Source organism: Diplotaxodon limnothrissa, linkage group LG20 (assembly GCF_057381915.1).
Source record: "Diplotaxodon limnothrissa isolate DT_005_m linkage group LG20, D_limnothrissa_male_GT1.1, whole genome shotgun sequence".
NCBI classification, from domain to species: Eukaryota; Metazoa; Chordata; class Actinopteri; order Cichliformes; family Cichlidae; genus Diplotaxodon; species Diplotaxodon limnothrissa.
Window position 1 is genome coordinate 17,827,156 of NC_140615.1, and position 19,194 is coordinate 17,846,349.

Genomic DNA, 19,194 nt, shown 5'->3' on the forward strand with positions numbered 1-19,194 from the left:
ACAGGCTTCTCCAAATGCTGTTGCGCAAATGTTAACCGAGCCTTGACATGCTTTTTGTTCAGCAATGGAGTCTTGCGTGGTGAGCGTGCATGGATGCCATGGCGGTTCAGTGCATTGCTTATAGTTTTCTTTGAAACAACAGTACCTGCTGATGCAAGGTCTTCCTGAAGTTCTGTCCGAGTGGTTCTTGGCTCTTGGAGAACCCTCCTGATTATTCTTTGGACTCCTCGGACAGGGATCTTGCGTGGAGCACCTGATCGTGGCAGGTTTATGGTGAACTGATGCACTTTCCATTTCCGGATAATGGCCCCCACAGTGCTCACAGGAACATTCAGCATTCTGGAAATGCACCTATAACCATTCCCATCAAAATGCTTTTCAACGATAAGATTACGAAGATCTTGAGAGAGTTCTTTGCTTTTACCCATCATGAAGTCTTTCCTGTGTGCCTTCTGGGTAATGAGGAGCCTTTATAGGCCATCAATTAGGACTAAAGCAGCTGATATCAATTAGTACTGATAGGGGACAGGATTTCTCTATCAATACTGACAGATTTCAGGTGATCTCCTGGCTTTCTATGTCATTTTGCCCCTTGTTATCTCCATGTATTCAATACTTATTCCCTGTGTCATTTCACTTTATTTATTGTGGTTTAACTTGTATACTTATATGTTCTGATTTGTTTGTATGACGTCAATATTTGGCTTGATGGCAACATCTGGTGGAAATGTTGTGTCAATGGTCCACTTGGAAATCCCCTTACTGATAAAAATGCTGATGTGTCAAATACTTATTTTCCCCGCTGTATCTGAGAACATTAGTTACTTTTATGTCAATAATATAAATTGTAGATTATACAGAAGCAGAACAGAAGACCTTGGTTAATTCACCAAACATATATTATAAACTATTTTGATAATTATTCATTATTCATAATTATTATGCACATCATCTAAAGTGTTTTGTTTTTTGTTTTGTTTTTTTGCAACAAGCAAACATGCTCTGCAACTTGTGTTGCTCTAATGGGGCGCCAGCCACAGAAGCCGTGTGGTTACTGTGTTTCATTGAATAGGAAGTGCATTTAATTACTCTGGATGTATGATTTTTCAGCTGCCACATTTACCAGCTGGTTATCCATTATTCATATGGAACAGAAGAAAGAGACTTTTTGAGTAGGACCATTCAGCTGCTGAGATGTTGTTTGTTTGATTTGATTAATGAAACAATGCAAAGGTTAATTGTGGGGGGGGGGCAAGAACGAGAGGTTGAGATTTTTAAATGAAGTCAGTCCAATTAGGATGAGATATATATAGACACTGGATAGATAGATAGATAGATAGATAGATAGATAGATAGATAGATAGATAGATAGATAGATAGATAGATAGATAGCTCCGTCTTGTCAGGCATTGCTAACATCTGGTCCTATAATGACCCCATGTAGGCCAATTATGGATCTTCGGGTCAACATTATGTCAGCAGCTGTTCTCCACCGTGAACTATGTTTAAAAACAAACATCGCTCACACCTCACAGATGACAGCTTACAGTCCTGCGTAAAGATGAAAGTGACTTCGTACCACGGCAGACCCGCTGCTTTTCAGCATCTCTTTATTGACCACTTTTCACACACGGTTGCTGTACGCATACAGCCGGCTGTAGCTTTTCAGCTCACAGCCCGACACATACCAACACAACAGCATAGATGGCACAGACGTTAAGGCAGCGAGGCGTGATTGCGGGTGCTGCTCAGGTGCGTCCGCCTCCCCTGCAGCGGCGCAGCAGGCCACACCCCGCCACACACATTAAAAAGGTAAAATACATATTTAGGCAGAATTTTGCAAGTATATATTTTTCACTTTCTAGCAGCATAGTGCTTTTTTTCCAATTACTTTTTGAAAGTCAGGTCAAGGCTCCAAAAGCCCAAAGGCGATATAAGGTTGGCGGCTCACAACAGTTTATGTTTGCCGGGTCATTTTAGTTCGGCTGGGTGTCTTTCCTTTTGTTATATTTCTTTAAGAGTTCAAATTTATGTGTTAATTACATAAATTAAATGTAATTTTCTCTGTAGCACTTCATGGATTTTATAAGCAACAAACCTTAGTTGCTCTGTGGATTTTTTTTAAAAGCAGTTAAAAACTTTTCTGTTCAAACAAGCCTTTTGTTGATCTACATATTTTATATTCTTTACATTATTTACATTTGATCTTTTAAATTGTGTATAATTCCTATTGATTATATTGTTTATTTTAATATTTGTGTACAGCGCTTTGTGACTGTCTGTCTGTGAAAAGCACTTAATAAATAAACTTTACTTATTCACACAAAGCATAAAGGTAAAAAAAAACAATGTATACAGTGTTATCTTCATTTTAGATTTCAAAAAGTATTTTCGGCTCCCAGTGTTTTCTTTTGCGTGGAAACCGAGTCCAAGTGGCTCTTTGGGTGTTAAAGGTTGCTGACCCGTGGACTAAACCAAGTAGTGAATGTTCCCTTGCATGAAAGACTGAGAGGAATCGTTACTCACTCTGACCACTCAGTCACGTAGCAAAACATGAGACGGCGAGCGTGATAGGGCAGCCAGCAGACCACAAAGGCTATTACCACAGCTCCTGAACACAAGGAAGAGGGGAAGTGTTAGACACCAGTAACTAGGCAAACAGACACAGAAAAACAGAAAATTGATTTGTTAATGGAAAATACTCATTTGCACACTGTGCAGGATGTTGACACAAGTAATTAGGAATCAGGCTTAAACAAATGCTTTGATTGTTGATTTATACCAAGGACATCAGAACAAAGAAACCAGTGAATTTTTGATTTAAAAGATCAACAGAACAGTATTGTGACAGTGTCAATAAATTTCCTGTACACATCACTGAAATTATTTTTCAGTTGAATTTTTGAAATCAAAAACCACATGGATTGAATCCAGTATCTCCTGTCATAATTTGTTAACAACCAGATGATTTATTTTGTAATAAAAGAGAGACCTTTTTTATGGATATTGGAAATTCCCTGTACTGATTATTTATCATGTTCATGATGACGCACTATGTCAACCAGCTGGCAAATATTTCAGTTTCACTTAAAACTCAGAGTAGATAATGCTGTAGGAGTCTTTCTGATCCAAAAGGGACTCGTACACTGTCAAAAATATTCAGGTAGAATATTCATTTTTAATAACTGGACAGGATCATAAATGTTCTGCTCAAACCAACACAGAGAGACTGAGACAATAAACACTATTATCAGCACTATGTGCTTAATTTATTTGATTAATTTACCCCTTTTTCCTGCAGATCTTTGCAGCTCGACCAGTCTGTTTCTGTTTTTATGGAACCTCCGTAATTGCTATAGTAATTACTATACTACCGAAGTATAGTATTTGAGTAGCCCTTAGCTCATGCAAATGTTTAACTTATGTGGACCTTGTGGTTAAGTTTGTATAATTCAATACTTGAAAAATGTATGTAAAAGTCAGACAGAACAAAAGAACCATTAATATTAGGTATATTTAAATTAGTTGTACATCATCAGTTGCATTATATATGACTAAAATCCATGTAAGAAAATTGATGAAATAAACTCAATAAATAGCCTTCAGAGACTGAGAGAATGATACAAACATTTATTGATAAAAGTTGAGCAAGGGAATTTACATATAGAAAAAAAGTGCAATGAACCCCAAGATTACTACTTTGCTGGATTCCATCCAACAGATTACATAAATACCCTCAGAACTCATCACCACACAAGGGTATTTGATTTGGAGTAACACAGGAGGGAAGAAAGACTCCTAGTTCAGTATTCTTTGGTCACTGGATACAGCATACTGGGGACCACTGTATTTGACCATATGGAAAAACTGCTTTGACGACCTCTTAAATCTTGCAAAATGCTGTCAGTGTCACATAAACTCCTTTTTTCCAAAAGAGTAAAGTACCTAGAGTAGTAGTAAAGAGAGTTGACAGTTTGTCTTGCAACCGGAAGATTGCCGGTTCGAGCCCCGGCTCGGACAGTCTCGGTCGTTGTGTCTTTGGGCAAGACACTTTACCTACCGCCTACTGGTGATGGCCAGAGGGGCCGATGGTGCGATATGGCAGCCTCACTTCTGTCAGTCTGCCCCAGAGCAGCTGTGGCTACAACTGTAGCTTGCCTCCACCAGTGTGTGAATGTGAGAGTGAACGAATAGTGGAACTGTACAGCGCTTTGAGGGCCCAAAAAGCGCTATATATATATGATCGGAAGGTCGGCGGTTCGAATCCACTTAACGGCTACCCTGAGGTACCCCTGAGCAAGGTACCGTCCCTACACACTGCTCCCCGGGCGCCTGCTTAGTGGGCTGCCCACTGCTTCACTGAGTGAATGGGTCAAATGCAGAGAAAAACAAGTAATTTCCCCATGGGGATCAATAAAGTATCCATTATTATTATTATTATTATAAATGCAATCCATTATTACCTAGATATGGCTGACGATTAAAGTTGAAAGCATAAATGTGAAACTCGCATTGGATCTCAGCTATAGCTAGGCATTATCCCCAAATAGCAGATTACTGTATACCTAACATGTAAGTTCACATCTCAGACAACCTCACCTGGACCACCAACACCACCTCCATCACCAAAAAGGCCCAGCAGCGCCTCCACTTCCTGAGATGTCTGAAGCGGGCCAACCTCTCTCCTCCCAACATCACTATGTTCTACAGAGGGACAATAGAGAGTGTTCTGACCAGCTGCATCTCCGTGTGGTTTGGAAACTGCAATGCTGATGATCTCAGCAAACTACAACGGATTGTTAAAGCAGCTACCAAGATCATTGGAACATCTCTCCCTCTGCTACAGTCATCTTTCAAATCGCTGCATCAGTAAGGCCTCAGGTATCGTGCTCGACCCGTCACACCCCTCACATGGACTCTTTTCTCTCCTCTCATCAGGCAGACGCTACCGCAGCATCGGGGCCAGATCCATCAGACTCCTGAACTCACTACCAGCCCTCCCTTCCCCCCCCACCACACACACCCACACAATCTGTTAACTGACTTTTTTTGCACTTTGCACACCACTACCTCTGTAAGACACGCTACTCTATGTGTAGCATCCCTGGCTGAATGATGGTCTCTTATACTGATGCTTCACAGAGGTTTTATTGGAAAAGTTTTTATTGAAACATTCAGTGAAGACACCGTAAGAGCTAGGAGCAAAACAAAACCAGCAATATTAATACCATAACATCAAAGGAAACAAATTTCTCCTGCTCACATATAGCATTTACATCAAATTTACATCACTCAATTCATTATATCACCTCACTAACTTACAACTACACATAAAGGTCAAGGTCAAGGTTAACAACATAAACTCTATTAAACGACATTTTGATTGCATGTAACTTATTCCGTTAAAGGAAACATTAACAAACCTTGTGCCACTGTCAGCCAGGTACTAATTGGCAAAGTAAACGTACATATTTTTCACTTTAAGGCACACTATTTACCATATCCTAAAAGAAACGTTACTAACAGCCCTTTAGCGGTTTTGTGCCAGTTTCCTGTTTCAAAATAAAAGCACGGATTTCAAAAATAAAACCAAAGTGCCTTTCAAACAAATGTAAAAAATATTTACCAAATTTAAAGGTCATTTACACTATGGGCAATTTATGCTGCCCTATGAACAATCTTATTCACTCTGGGTTGAACTGGGTTTACAAGCTGCTACACTGGTCACTTTAAACCACACCAACTGTAAATTCTAATTGTAACTCTCAAGCGGATATTTATTTATTTTCTTCTCATTTTTATATCTATTTATTAGCTTGCTTTGCACTGATGAAACCAGAGCCTCATCATCTCATCTCTCTGTATGCTGGACTGGATATAGCAGAGATGACAATAAAGTTTACTTTAACTTTGACTTAATGAATGAATGAATGAATGATTGTCTGTGAAGGTTCTCAGTCATCCAGGTCATCGTAGTCAAAGGAGCTTGCAAAGAAAAGCGTCTGGACTTCTTTAAGTTGCTTGAAGACGTTTCACCTCTCATCCGAGAAGCTTCTTCAGTTCTAAGGTCAAATGGTGGAGAGTCCCAGATATAAACCTAGTGGGAGTGACCCCCCACAGAGGGACAAAAGGACCCCCTGATGATCCTCTAATCGCCTGAGCCAAGGTGGGAAACTGGGCGTGGGTCCCAATCAGCCAGAGTTTCGGGTGTGTTCATTGTGAAACCTGGCCCCACCTTATCATGCGAATTCCTGAGGTCAGATGGCCCAGGATGTGAGTGGGCGTTAAGGCGTCTGGGAAGGGATCTCAAAACTGGATTATAGATGGCAGAGAGTTGGTGTCGTAAACCCCCGCCTCTGTTCAAAGATGGTCGCTCACAGTGGACATAGATGGCTTCTTTCACTCCTCTTTCAAACCATCTGTCCTCTCTGTCCAAAATGTGAACATTGGCATCCTCGAAAGAGTGTCCTTTATCCTTAAGATGCAGATGGACTGCTGAGTCTTGTCCTGTGGAGGTGGCTCTTCTGTGTTGTGCCATGCGCTTGTGAAGTGGCTGTTTGGTCTCTCCAATGTAGAGGTCTGAGCATTCCTCGCTGCACTGTACAGCATACACCACATTGTTAAGTTTGTGTTTTGGCGTTTTGTCTTTCGGGTGAACCAGTTTCTGTCTGAGCGTGTTGCTGGGTCTGAAATACACTGGGATGTCATGCTTGGAGAAAACTCTCCTGAGTTTCTCTGATACGCCGGCTACATAGGGGATGACAATGTTGTTGCGTCTGTCCTCCCTCGCTGGTGTCTGATCTTCTTTTCTGTGCCTCTTTGCTGACTTTAAGAACGCCCATTTAGGATAGCCGCACGTTTTGAGTGCTTCCTTTACATGTGTGTGTTCCTTCTTTTTCCCTTCAGGCTTAGAGGGAACATGTTCTGCCCGGTGGTGTAGGGTCCTAATTACTCCAAGTTTGTGTTCCAAAGGGTGATGGGAGTCAAAGAGGAGGTACTGGTCCGTGTGTGTGGGCTTCCGGTAAACTTCGATGTTGAGTTTGCCGTTCTCTTCAATGTGCACAGCGCAGTCCAGGAATGAATGATTGTTTTTACTTTTACTGTAAAGATCAGTGAAAGTGTAAGTTTCTTGAAAAGTATAGACATGTGTGTACTTAGTGATGAAACATTAATGTAACATTAAATGTGTGAAGATTGTTATTTTGGTCTTCGGGTCAGGCCATTTTGAAGTTGTAGAGCTTGTTAGCGTTGTGTTATGGTAAGCTGTCAACAGGTTTTGGACCCATTGTGCAGGACTCAGGAAATGGGCAAAGTGAAAACACCTGGGAAGCACAGCTGAACAGCTATTCCACAGTCACCTACTCCACAGGTGAGGGCAGCCATGGCCAAGTCCTCCTCTGCACCGGAATCTGTTCCTTGAGTGGAGGCAACTGGTATCTGGCCTGTTCCTACGCCTGTCCCTGTTCCTAGGGTGGGGACAGCTGACACTCAGCCTGTCATTGCACCCACTGGGAGGGGGTGGCTGGTGTTCGGCAAGCACCAGCACTGTATCCATTCCCATGAGGAAAATGGCCAGCACTTCACAGTAGCCTTAGCTGTGGAGTTGTGTGCAGGGGGTGTGATCTGCACAACTTTAGCCAACTCCGCCTCCACCTGTCTCAGCTGGGAGCTCAGCTGAGCAGTCTCATTGTTCTGTCTCTGCTGAGAGCTTGAGCGAGCCGACCCAGCCGCCTGCGTCATCTGCTGGGAACTCAGGCAAGCTTATCCAGCCAGATATGATCTCCACATCTCCACATCACCATCTGGTTCTGCTCCAACAGAGCTCTCCGCACCGTCTGGTTCTCATCCTGTTCCACTAGAGGTTTCTGTGCAGTCTGGTCCAGCCATGTTTCCACCAGAGGTCGTTGCGCTGTCTGGTCTGCACACCTGCCAGATCACATCCTGCGCGGAATGCATGTCCACATCCTGCTCAGCCACAGCCTGCACGTACTCCTTCTCCTCCTCGGCCATCAACCAACCACACCATCACAGGCCACCTTCCAGGCCACCTGAAGTTTTATTTGGCGCCGCCATCGTCCTCCAGATCTGTGGGCTAAGGAGCCTCACCATCAAGGACAAACCCCAGACCTGCCCTGGAGTTGCCGCCGCTTCCCATGTGATCGGCCTCCTGAATCATCTCATCGCTGCTGCTTCTTATAAGGCTTTTATATTTTTAAAATGTTTTAATGCTTTGTATCTTGTTCTATTTAATCTCAACAAGCCCCTTAAACAGTCTGTGATCACTGATGGCCTCTCAGTTTTTATTACCACTAATCATTTTAAAGTTTAGTTTAGATTGCATTTGTCCCTGACCATCGGGAACCGTTAACATTAACTTTTATCGAGTGGAAAAAAGTTAGCGTTCATCCTCCAGCTTCACTGTTTATATTATGCTAACATAGCTATGTCGCTAGTGATCACGTAGCACATTGTTATATACCAGCTAGCCAAACTTCAGTAACCCTATGAATGCCACTGCTGTTTAGTTCTGTTTTCATTTATGTCGGAAGTGATAGCAGAGCTGTAAGTTTTAAATGTTTCAGAAATCCCTCAGTCTGAACATGGTATATTATATTTAGATGGAAACTAGCAAGCTAACTCCCTGCTAACTTCCAATTCCATTAAATTGAATAAAATCTGTTTTCATGGATGCCTGGATGTTAAACTTAATTATTACACCCGGTAGAGCAGCCACACTGATCATTTTATTACAGTTGAAAGAATTTAGACAGTTTTTCAACTCTCAGTGATGCTGCAGTGATTGTTTTACTTAGGGACCTGCAGCAGAGTTTGGGCCCAGACACAGCTAATGTCGTCAGACTTAAAGACCTGATAGTTATAACTTGGTATTTTAAAGATTGGTGGTTCAATTCCTGGCTCCTCCAGTCCGCATGCCAAGCATGCAAGACACTGAACCCCAAGTTACTTTCTGATACATTCATCAGAGTGTGACTGTTAGAAGGAAGGCACTAACGTATAGAAAAAGTGCTTGTGTGAATAAAGCACTTTGAGTGCTCAAGTAGACTGAAGTGCTTTATAAGAACCAGTCCATTTACTTGTGTGACACAGACTTGACATCAGGCTGAACTCATTGATTTCACCACAAAACATTTTTATTCAGATTTCATTGTTTTGGAGTAACCTGTAAGAATGAATAGTTAGTGATAGAGCAAAGTTTGTGATCTCCCTAGGTTAATTATCTATTACCTCAAAATCCCAGTGTGGCTGAATAATTGGTGGCAGTTGCTGCTGATAATGCCTACTGTTGTCATTTATGTCTGCTGGTTTCCTAGCAGCTTCTTAAAGATCCCCGCTGTCATATCCAGAATGCAACATAACGCATGTAGTTAAAGAAACCTCTCTAAACAGTGTTTATTGTTCTCTGTTATTTCCTATCACTGCATGATAGGCAGGCAGCAGAACATAGACCCCAAAGATATTCAAGTGCTGATTTTTATGTCTGTGAGTAGAGATTATTACTGGGTCAAACATACATTTACTCTTTTATATCTCTGGGTATGAGATTCTATCTACAGCAGGTGATTGATAGTCCTTTGTTTTCCATCCTTTTGTGCCCTGTTAAGAAATACTTGTCTCACAATATCCCACAAAGTTGGCAACACTTAACATTGATATTTTTGTTGTTGATTCCTCAGTGGGTGTAATAACATCCGCTGTTTGTTGAGACAACAGGGCAATTTCCTGTCTTTCCATAACCTTAAGTACATAAACAAACTGAAGAAGTAAAAACAGTGTGCATTTGTGTGTGCATGAGTTGTTGTCCCCACAACATGAACAATACCTTACCACATTAGTTATGGTTGTGTTCTAAATTAGTCTCCAGAAAATGAATTTAAATTAATGTAACGTCCTGCTATCATGCATACATGAACATGTTTATTTATGCGTGTTTGCATTACACCCATATAGTCAATCAATAAGTCAGAGGCAGATCTTTTTTCTCTGTAGTCTCTAGCACAAAGACAACGTAGTCCTCAGCATTCTGCTCATTACTATTTGTCACTGTCAATACGTCTGTTCAGCAATTCTGAAATCATGGTACCTTCCTCGGTCATGGCCTTTTTATTCATATTGCTAAGTAGAACTTAACCATAGCACTATGGTGAAGAGTAAGCTCAAATATTTGGAGCCGTACTTGTCTAATAAGGTCGTCTGCAACCTTCCACCCCCACCCCCAACTCTGGCTCACCAATCCCTGGGGCCCAATGTGTAAATTCCTAACTACCACTGTACAAATACACAAACAAAAGAAAAGTGTACTCACTCTTTTGGACAGATTTATCTGAGTGTCGATAAAATTTAGTACCCATTAAATTATCTGGAGGGGCATTTGTGAATAATTCATTGTACATTATAAATAGAGGTAGGCATGTTGGTAAACATAAAATACATTTATGATTTTATATATATATAAAAAACCCATAACCTGTGAAACAGTTCTGGTGTGTGTAAAAGTCTTTCTCATCTTATCCCTACCTTTTTGGACTTCACTTGAAAGCATGTTTCCCTTATAAATAAAAAGTTATGTTGTTTTTATAATTATATAAGGTTAATGTCATGGTCCTGGGTCGGTGACCCAGCATTTTGAGTTTATTGTTATTATTTTCTAGTTTCTTCTGCTTTTATATTAGTTCTTAGGGTTTGGTTCTGGTGTTCAGTGTTTTATTATCCCTACCTGGCTGTAGCTCAGGTGGCAGAGCAGGTCAGCCACTAATCAGAAGGTCGGTGGTTCAATCCCAGGCTGCATCCTGGCTGCATGCCAAATATCCTTGGGCAAGATACTAACCCTGTGTTTGCCTACTGGTGGTGGCGCCTGTGTCCGGCAGCCTCGCCTCTGTCAGTGCGCCCCAGGGCAGCTGTGGCTACAATGTAGCTTGCTATCGCCTGTGTGTGAATGGGGTCCTATGGACTAGAAAAGCGCTATACAAATGCAGGCCATTTACCATTTACCTGTGTCTTCCCCTTGTGCTCTGTTCGTTTGTGTTGTAAAACAGTCTGTGAGTTTCCCGTTTTACTTTGAAGGTTTGTGTCTCGTCGTGTCTAATTAGGTTCAGCTGTGTTCCCCTCTGGTGTGTCATTCCCTCATTTCCTTGTGTGTATTTATAGTGTGTGTGTCTGCCTGTGCTCCTCGTGGGTTCGTCTGTGTTATTCTGTGTTAATCAGTGTTTCTCCGCGTCTCTCTGCCCTGCTTTCTCCGTATCATCCCGTGTCCTTAGGTTTGTTTATTAGTTTTTCCCAGTTTAGGTTTACGTTTGGTTCAGCCCTCGCTTTTGTTATGTATTATGCACTGTAAATAAACTCACTCACATCATTGCCGCTGTCTGCTACTTGGATCCTCCTTCTCATCACCACAAGACTGCTGCCCCAGCCGTGAAAGTTAACTTATGAAACTTATAAGTATTCATGAATACTTCCTCACTGTGTTTATGTACTTGTAAGCTTGAGCTGATCAACCTGTAAAGTCAAAGAATATGACCGTTAGAGCTTGTTCCGGTCAGTGATAGGTACATCCTTCCTGTCCCCTTGGTATTTTCCCAACACGTTCTCATCCCAAAGCGTAACATATTATGCCATGTGAGAAATCGTCGGTATGTTACGTTTTTGGCCACCCAACACGTCTCTATGTTACATGTTTGGAAACGTCAGGAAACATGAGAACCATTTGGAATGAATCTACATGTACATTTCGTTTTACTTTATCATCATTAATTACTTTGGAAAACACTATCTAATATGATCAAGTCTGTGGTTAAGATTAGGGTTAGGGCTGGAATACACTGCTGGAACAAATGTTACCGCCGGGAGCGTCATTCTATTGGATTCTATCCACAATCCAGCGCATATCATAGGGAAGCAGAAGGTTACCTTTCGCGTTCCTATGGGACGCCTCGGGATGTGACAAATCGTTGCTATGTTACGCGTCGGATTGAGAATGGTCTGAGTTTTATTTTATTTTATTATTATTTTTTTTACATTTTATTCTTTGTTTATGTGAATAGGTCTCTTTATTTTATTCCATCTATGCCTTTAAAATGAAGTGAGAGCTACAGCCTTCCTCATAGTGCTCTGGCCGAGCCCATTAGATTTGCAGATGTTTAGATTTGGTTCTTGTTTTCCGACAAATGATCAATTTCTGGAAAACCTCGATTGCAGGCTGGTGAATTGTTATTAACTTGAGTGAGCCATGTTTTGTTCTGCTACTGTGCTAAGTACACACACACACACACACACACACACACACACACACACACACACACACACACACAGGCGTAGAGTGATATCTGATTAACATATGAGAGAAGGCAGTATGACCATAAAGAACTGAAAATTGCAGTAGAGTGTCACTCTATACTGAAATAGAATGAGTTGGGGGAGTATTTGCTCTGTATGGCTGTTTATCCTGCATTAAAATTAGAACAACACTTGCAAGACCCCTACAATTCTAAAAGCTTCAAAATGTAAAGCTATATATATGTATATATTTCAAAAAGCATTGTAAATTGTAGGTTGTTAGATGTTAAATACATAAATGTGAGCATTAAAAAAGCCAATTACAGCTAAACCAAACAAACCAAATTTATTTGAAGAGAAATAAGATCAAAAATTGAAATTCAAGTACTGAACAAGTCTCTGACCACCAATATTAATAATGACCCAATTCAAAGTTCTACCAAAAGCAAGCACAGATAATGTACTGGCAATGCTGGGAAGGCAACTGAAATCTTCTGGGTGATGGGTGATAAAGGCAGAAACATCAGTGACAAAACCCTGGGGGCAGATTTCATGAATCTTTACTAGATTTGTGTTTTTTGTAGTAAAAGCTTTTTTTGAATTGTCAATGATGAAACAAAGACAGGTTATGTTTTGACTGGGTTCAGAATTTGGACCTATTCAACTGTAATTATCGCACACACATATGAAGAATAATTCTAATTAAGTAAAGGACATGGAGTGGGAGTAAAAGGAAGGGAGGGACTGGTCTGTTCTCATAACCCAAGACCACATTATATGTGAGACATATTACAACTAAGATTTGCCTGTCTCTGTATGATAATGATAGCACTCTAAGTCAGAACAGTACGAGAAATCATTACAAAATGTATTTTTTCTGTATTTAATTTGCCTGATATTATCCAGCTAATTGGATTGTCACTAAAGTGCGACATTACTTTGAGTACAGCAGGACAGATCACAGCAACTACTGCTATAATTGGGAATATTAGAAAAAATGGAACCCATTTGAATACAACGTTCCCCCTTGATCCAGTTAAGTTTGAAAGTCATTCTGTGATTTGACAAATGGGTCCGAAGAATGAAAATTGAATTATTATAGAAAGACATTATATGTTTTATTACACAGTGAATTTTTCATGAAATGCCAGAGATCAGGTATCATGTGTCGTTTCATCAAACAGGGGACGAAAGATATTTTCAATGACTCTCAAATAAATGGAAATATATATTCCAGGGTTTTTTGCCAGTGTCATACGAGCCAGGTATTACAGTTTTTTACAGCCGCTAGGACACATTTCACAATACTTAGGTCACTTCTGCAAAACTCTTCACACAATTCTCCTAACTGACCTTCAGCTTGGCAAAGCAGTTCATTTCACATTCAAAATGCACTACAACTACCAAAGCACTTTATTCAGGTCTCAAATAAACTCATTCTTCCAGAACACTAGCAAAGGTTGACAGCCGACAAACACACTTTGTCACCCACAAAACAATGACCTAAAAAACACTAACAACATGTAGCATTACACAGTGTTTTCTTGTGTAAAACAAGGACACATCTCTGTTTATAATTTCAATATATGTTACTGGAATGAATCAGACATCATGCAGAATTCGTTAATATTTGTTTATGTATTTTTTTTTTTTTGCACTAAGTAATCCCAAAATACAAGAATTTGTATACACACCATCCACTGATACACATACAATAGTAATGCTAATCTACTCGGTCTTCTCCATTTGGCCACAGGTTCTCATCCACATCACATCTTATGTCATCTAGGGCAATACACCTAGGAAATAATCTTCTGGCATGCCAAAATTGAAGGAGTAACACCTGTGTAGATGTTCATCTACAATGAGAATCAGCTGTGGCTGGTTAAACTGCATTTTTAGATTTAAAATATGTTTCAATAAAATATTGCTGTTTAATTTTGCTGTCTTTTTAAGTTTTGCATTGTGTTATTGTTTTGGCCATAAGTTTAACAGTTTTGAAAACAGTATGTAAGCACATGCAAAATGTCCTGTACGTACAAAGATTTTTGGCAGTTGTTGTGTCTGAGTGAGAAAATAATTCATGAAATTTGAGAGATGTAGTCATTAAATGCATTTTGTGCCAAAACAATGATAACTGGTCCTCAGTTTAGCCCACATAGACCTCTGTTGTGCTCACTGTGTGAGGAGTTTTGCAAAAGTGACCTAAGTATTGAGAAATGTGTCCTAGCGTCTGTAAAAAACTGTAAGTGAACCAGGCCCAGTCAGTTAAACCACTGCACCCTTCCTGAGCTACGGGTAGAGGAGGTAGAGCAGGTCATCTGCCAATTGCAAAGTTGGTCGTTTGATCCCTAGCTACTCCAGTCTGCATGCCAAATATCCTTATGCAAGATACTAACCCCACGTTGCTCTCTGATGCATTCATCAGAGTATAAATATGGGTGAATGATAGAAAGTAATGACATAGAAAAAAAAGCATAGAAAAAAGTGCTTGTATGACTGAGGCAAGTTGTGTAAACTGCTCTGAGTGCTAAGACAGAGTAGAAAACTGCCATGTAAGAACCAGTTCTTTTAGAAAATGTGTGTATGAAGTAGCTGGCTATGGTAGTTGAATATGACTCCTATCAGGAAAAATGCTTCTGGAAATTCTGCTGTTTCTTTTAATGGGTGAAATCAAAATATCCTTTTTTTTTTTTTTACAATTTCTCTGAGCAGTGTATGGTCTGACCTTGGGGAGAATTTCTTGGGACTTCCACTCCTGGGAAGATTAGCAACTTCCATTTGTGAATAATCTTTCTCATTGTAGAATGAGAGACTTGAAATTATTTGGAAAGAAGCTTCAAACCATTCCCAGATTGATGGGTGGCAAAGACCTGAATGCTTCAGAACAGCAAACTGCAAAAACTTCTGCTTTATATTTACAGATGATCAGTTAATCAAGTGCACCTGATTAGCAGTACCTGGTTGCTAGTTACCCTTGTAATTTCTATGGAAGCAATAAAGTCTACTTAGTTTTTCACACAGTGCTTCTTTGCTTCGGCTTGTGTGTGCCCAATTGCTGAGGATTTTATTTTTAATTATGTCCGGATGTGTAAAGCTTTAATAAAGAAAGAAGGTGTACTTTTTTTTTTCATACAGCTGCATTTTATTGACCACAACTATTGACAACATGGTAAATAATTATCAGAAGAACAATTGTTACCACACAGAAATTACATTTTTGGACTAGAGCTGTAAAGGGTGGATTATCTCAAAATATTACAGATAGGCCACTTCAGAATCTGGACTCTAATAAAATTTTTTAACAGTTTTTCATTTTGCCTCTGGCCTCTGGCCAGGAGAAGACAGCAACATTTCTGGAAGATGCTTTTTTATCAGAGCTTAAACCTGCATTTGTGGATGGCACAGAGAGCTGTGTTCATAAACAGTGTTTTCTAGAAGTCTGACCCCATGTAATGATTTACATGCCAGAATCGTGCTGAATGAGGGCCCAACTATAACAGGCATCCAGTATTTATTTTCAGACTTGTCCCTTGCACGTAGAGATGTGACATTCATAGTTTTCTTGAGGAACATTATTCTGAAATGGATTCATAATCTGTAGGTGCGTTTTTTTTTTTTTGTAGATTGGTGAACGGCTGCCTATTTTTCTTGGAGAAACTCTGAGATGTCCTTTTTATACCTGATCGTGTTGCCAATTAACCTAATTAGGAGCAAAATCTGATTCCAGCGGTTTTTATCAAACTCAAAATATGGCAACAGTTTTTATGATTATGCTTAAACATTTGGGGTTTTTTTTGTTGTATTTTGAATAGAATATGGGTTTAAGATAACCACTGCATCCTGTTTTTATTTACATTTACATGTCCTCTCACCACTACTGTTCTCCCTCTACACTAACGACTGCATCTCCAAGAACTCGGCTGTCAAACTCCTAAAGTTTGCAGATGACACCACTGTCATTGGCCTCATTCAAGATGGTGATGAGTCTGCATACCGGCAGGAAGTTGAGCGGCTGGTACTCTGGTGCAGTCAGCACAATCTGGAGCTGAACACTCTTAAGACTGTAGAGATGACAGTGGACTTCAGGAGACATCCCTCAACTCTGCTCCCCCTCACCATATCAGACAGCCCTGTGTCAACTGTGAAGACCTTGAAGTTCCTGGGTACAACCATCTCCCAGGATCTGAAGTGGGAGACCAACATCAACTCCATCCTCAAAAAGACCCAGCAGAGGATGTACTTCCTGAGACAACTGGGGAAGTACAGTCTTCCACAGGAGCTGCTGATCCAGTTCTACACTGCGGTCATTGAGTCTGTCCTGTGCTCCTCCATCACAGTCTGGTATGGAGCAGCCACTAAACAGGATAGGAGCAGACTGCAGCGGACTGCACGGGCAGCAGAAAGGATCATCGGCATGCCCCTGCCCTCCATCCAGGATCTGTACCTCTCAAGAACCAGGAAACGGGCAGGGAAAATCATCACAGACCCCTCACACCCTGGACACAGACTTTTTGATCTGCTGCCCTCTGGCAGACGGTACAGAAGCCTGCAGACCAGGACCACCCGACACAGGAACAGTTTCTTTCCCCTCGCCATCTCCCTTCTTAACAGTTGACCTGTCACACTGCTCCCACTGCCAGACTGCAGCTGCACCTTATGTACATTTAGTAGTATTCACTCCACCTCATTCATTTCTGTATTATATGTATATAAGTTTAGATTCGTTATTTATAGTTGGTTTACACAGCTTTGTGTATGTATGTGTAATGTGTATATATAGACACGTGTGTGTGTGTGTGTGTGTGTGTGTGTGTGTGTGTGTGTGTGTGTGTGTGTGTGTGTGTGTGTGTGTGTGTGTTTTACATTGCTGTGCTTGAGAGCCACCATCTACCGGAACCAAATTCCCTGTATGTGTCTGCACATATACTTGGCCAATAAACACGATTCTGATTCTGATTCTGATTTTACAGTGTCCCAACTTTTTCACAAGTTTTGTCACTGTGGGAAAAAAAGTTAAATGTAGTAATGCTGCATTGAATCAGTTAAGGCTTCTCTCAGCTGTGAATCTCAAAAGCTTTGTACACATCAGTGGAATTGCTTGTGCCAAAAGTAAAATGACTGCAGACAACAATACAAATAACCATTAGTTTTAAATATAGATATAAATTAAACTTTACTAGATTATTTGACAGGCTAGTGGTGGGTAAGTGATGCACTCCCTTAATTTTAAGTTTAACTAATCATTTTTAAATATATTTGGTTGTTCTAAGACAGTATTAAATGGAAATAATCCATTCTCTGTTTTACTTTATGATGGGGAAAGAAAAGGGGCAGTTAAGCGAAACTGAAGGCTAATGAAAATACGTTAACAAACATTTGTAGCTTTTGTCTAACAAAAAAGTTGCTCATGCTTAGGACCAGTCTTGTGTACAGCCAAGATCACCCTGAAATAACATCATTAGATTGCATGTAGTTTGCTGTGAGACTGTCACTGTTGAAGTTTAGCATTTTGTAATGATGAAAATCAAGGAAATTTTAACAGCAGGAATCCACCGGGAAATTTTAGGTGTAGATGTAGTCATAAAAAGATGTTGGAAGACATGTTTAAAAGGGTTGTTTCTTCGGGTCTCCGATGATGACTATTTGCAGCTCATAATTTATCCACATTTGATTAAAAGGATATGTCTAAGGATAAGCCTCCTTTGAATCATTTGCAGGGCTGGAGTGATGGGTGTGTGGATCACTGATAGACTGATGAAGCTGCTGAGTTAATGCAGGTGGATATCGATAAAGTGCACATGCTTGCGTGCATGGAAGCTTAGTGAGTTTTATGCCTCTCATAGTGGGTGATGGAGTGTACCCAAGCACAAAAGGTTGAGGACAGCTTAACAGGCTATTAATATCCTCCAAAGCTTGAAGTCTGTTAACACCAGCATCTAAAATCCAAGGCTATATCACAACATTTTGTGAACATTTCTCATTTATTTAAAAAATGGTGGTCTTCATAGTGATAACCTTGTCATATAAGTAAATCTCTATCATTTAATTTTCAAGCTGAACATTGGCTATGATAAAAGAACACCACTGCACTAAAAACCTCTGCAAATGGTGTCAAATAAATCCTGGTCATTTGTAATTCAATCTTTTTTTTTTTTTTAAATCAGGGAGTGAACCATGTGTCACGGCGGGTGAGGAGAGCCGTGTGAAAATAATAAATGAGGATCCAATCGCAGGCAGTAGTGGAGAAGTGAAGGTGGTTTATTGAACACGAAATAAATATGGACAAACAGCAAATGGAGCACGAACTAAACTAGACTGGAAACAACTAAACTACAGAGCACAAACCTGGACAAGAATGAGAACGAGCAGAGGAGCTGGACAGCAGGGAGAACACACGGGTGAGACATGGTGGATACACAGACAGACCAGCAACTACAATGACAGAGGACACGACTTAAATACACAGAGAAACACAGGGGAATTACACACAGGTGGTGGACACAGCTGGGAATAATCAACAAGACGAGACAGAGGTAAAACTGAACACACTCACATGAGACGCAGACCTTCACAATAAAACAGGAACAAGAAACCATCACACTAAGACGCAGACTCTACACTGAGAGACAGACAGAAAATGACACATGGAACTAAACTAAACCTGCAAAAACATGACAACTCAAAATACTGGGTTAAACTGACCCAGAACCGTGACACCATGACTGGTAATTGCTTAAAGCTTTTTAAAAATTAGATTTATGAAAATGTATTTTTGCTCATTTAAATAAACTATAATAAATAAATGATATGCATTTTCAAAATGTCAGAATTTACAGAATTCTAGTGTTTTACAGAAACATCAATAACTCTCAAGAAATGAATAAAAGAGGATATAAAACA

General features: G+C 40.3%; 1 protein-coding gene across 1 annotated transcript in view; it reads right to left on the reverse strand.

Moving 5' to 3' along the window:
• ntsr1 (neurotensin receptor 1 (high affinity)) overlaps positions 1-19,194 on the reverse strand; it is a 90,704-nt gene that overhangs the window by 30,302 nt on the left and 41,208 nt on the right. The window contains exon 3 of the mRNA XM_085345120.1: positions 2,527-2,611. Within this exon, the coding sequence (XP_085201246.1) occupies positions 2,527-2,611 (85 nt within the window). The remainder of the gene's footprint in view (positions 1-2,526; positions 2,612-19,194) is intronic.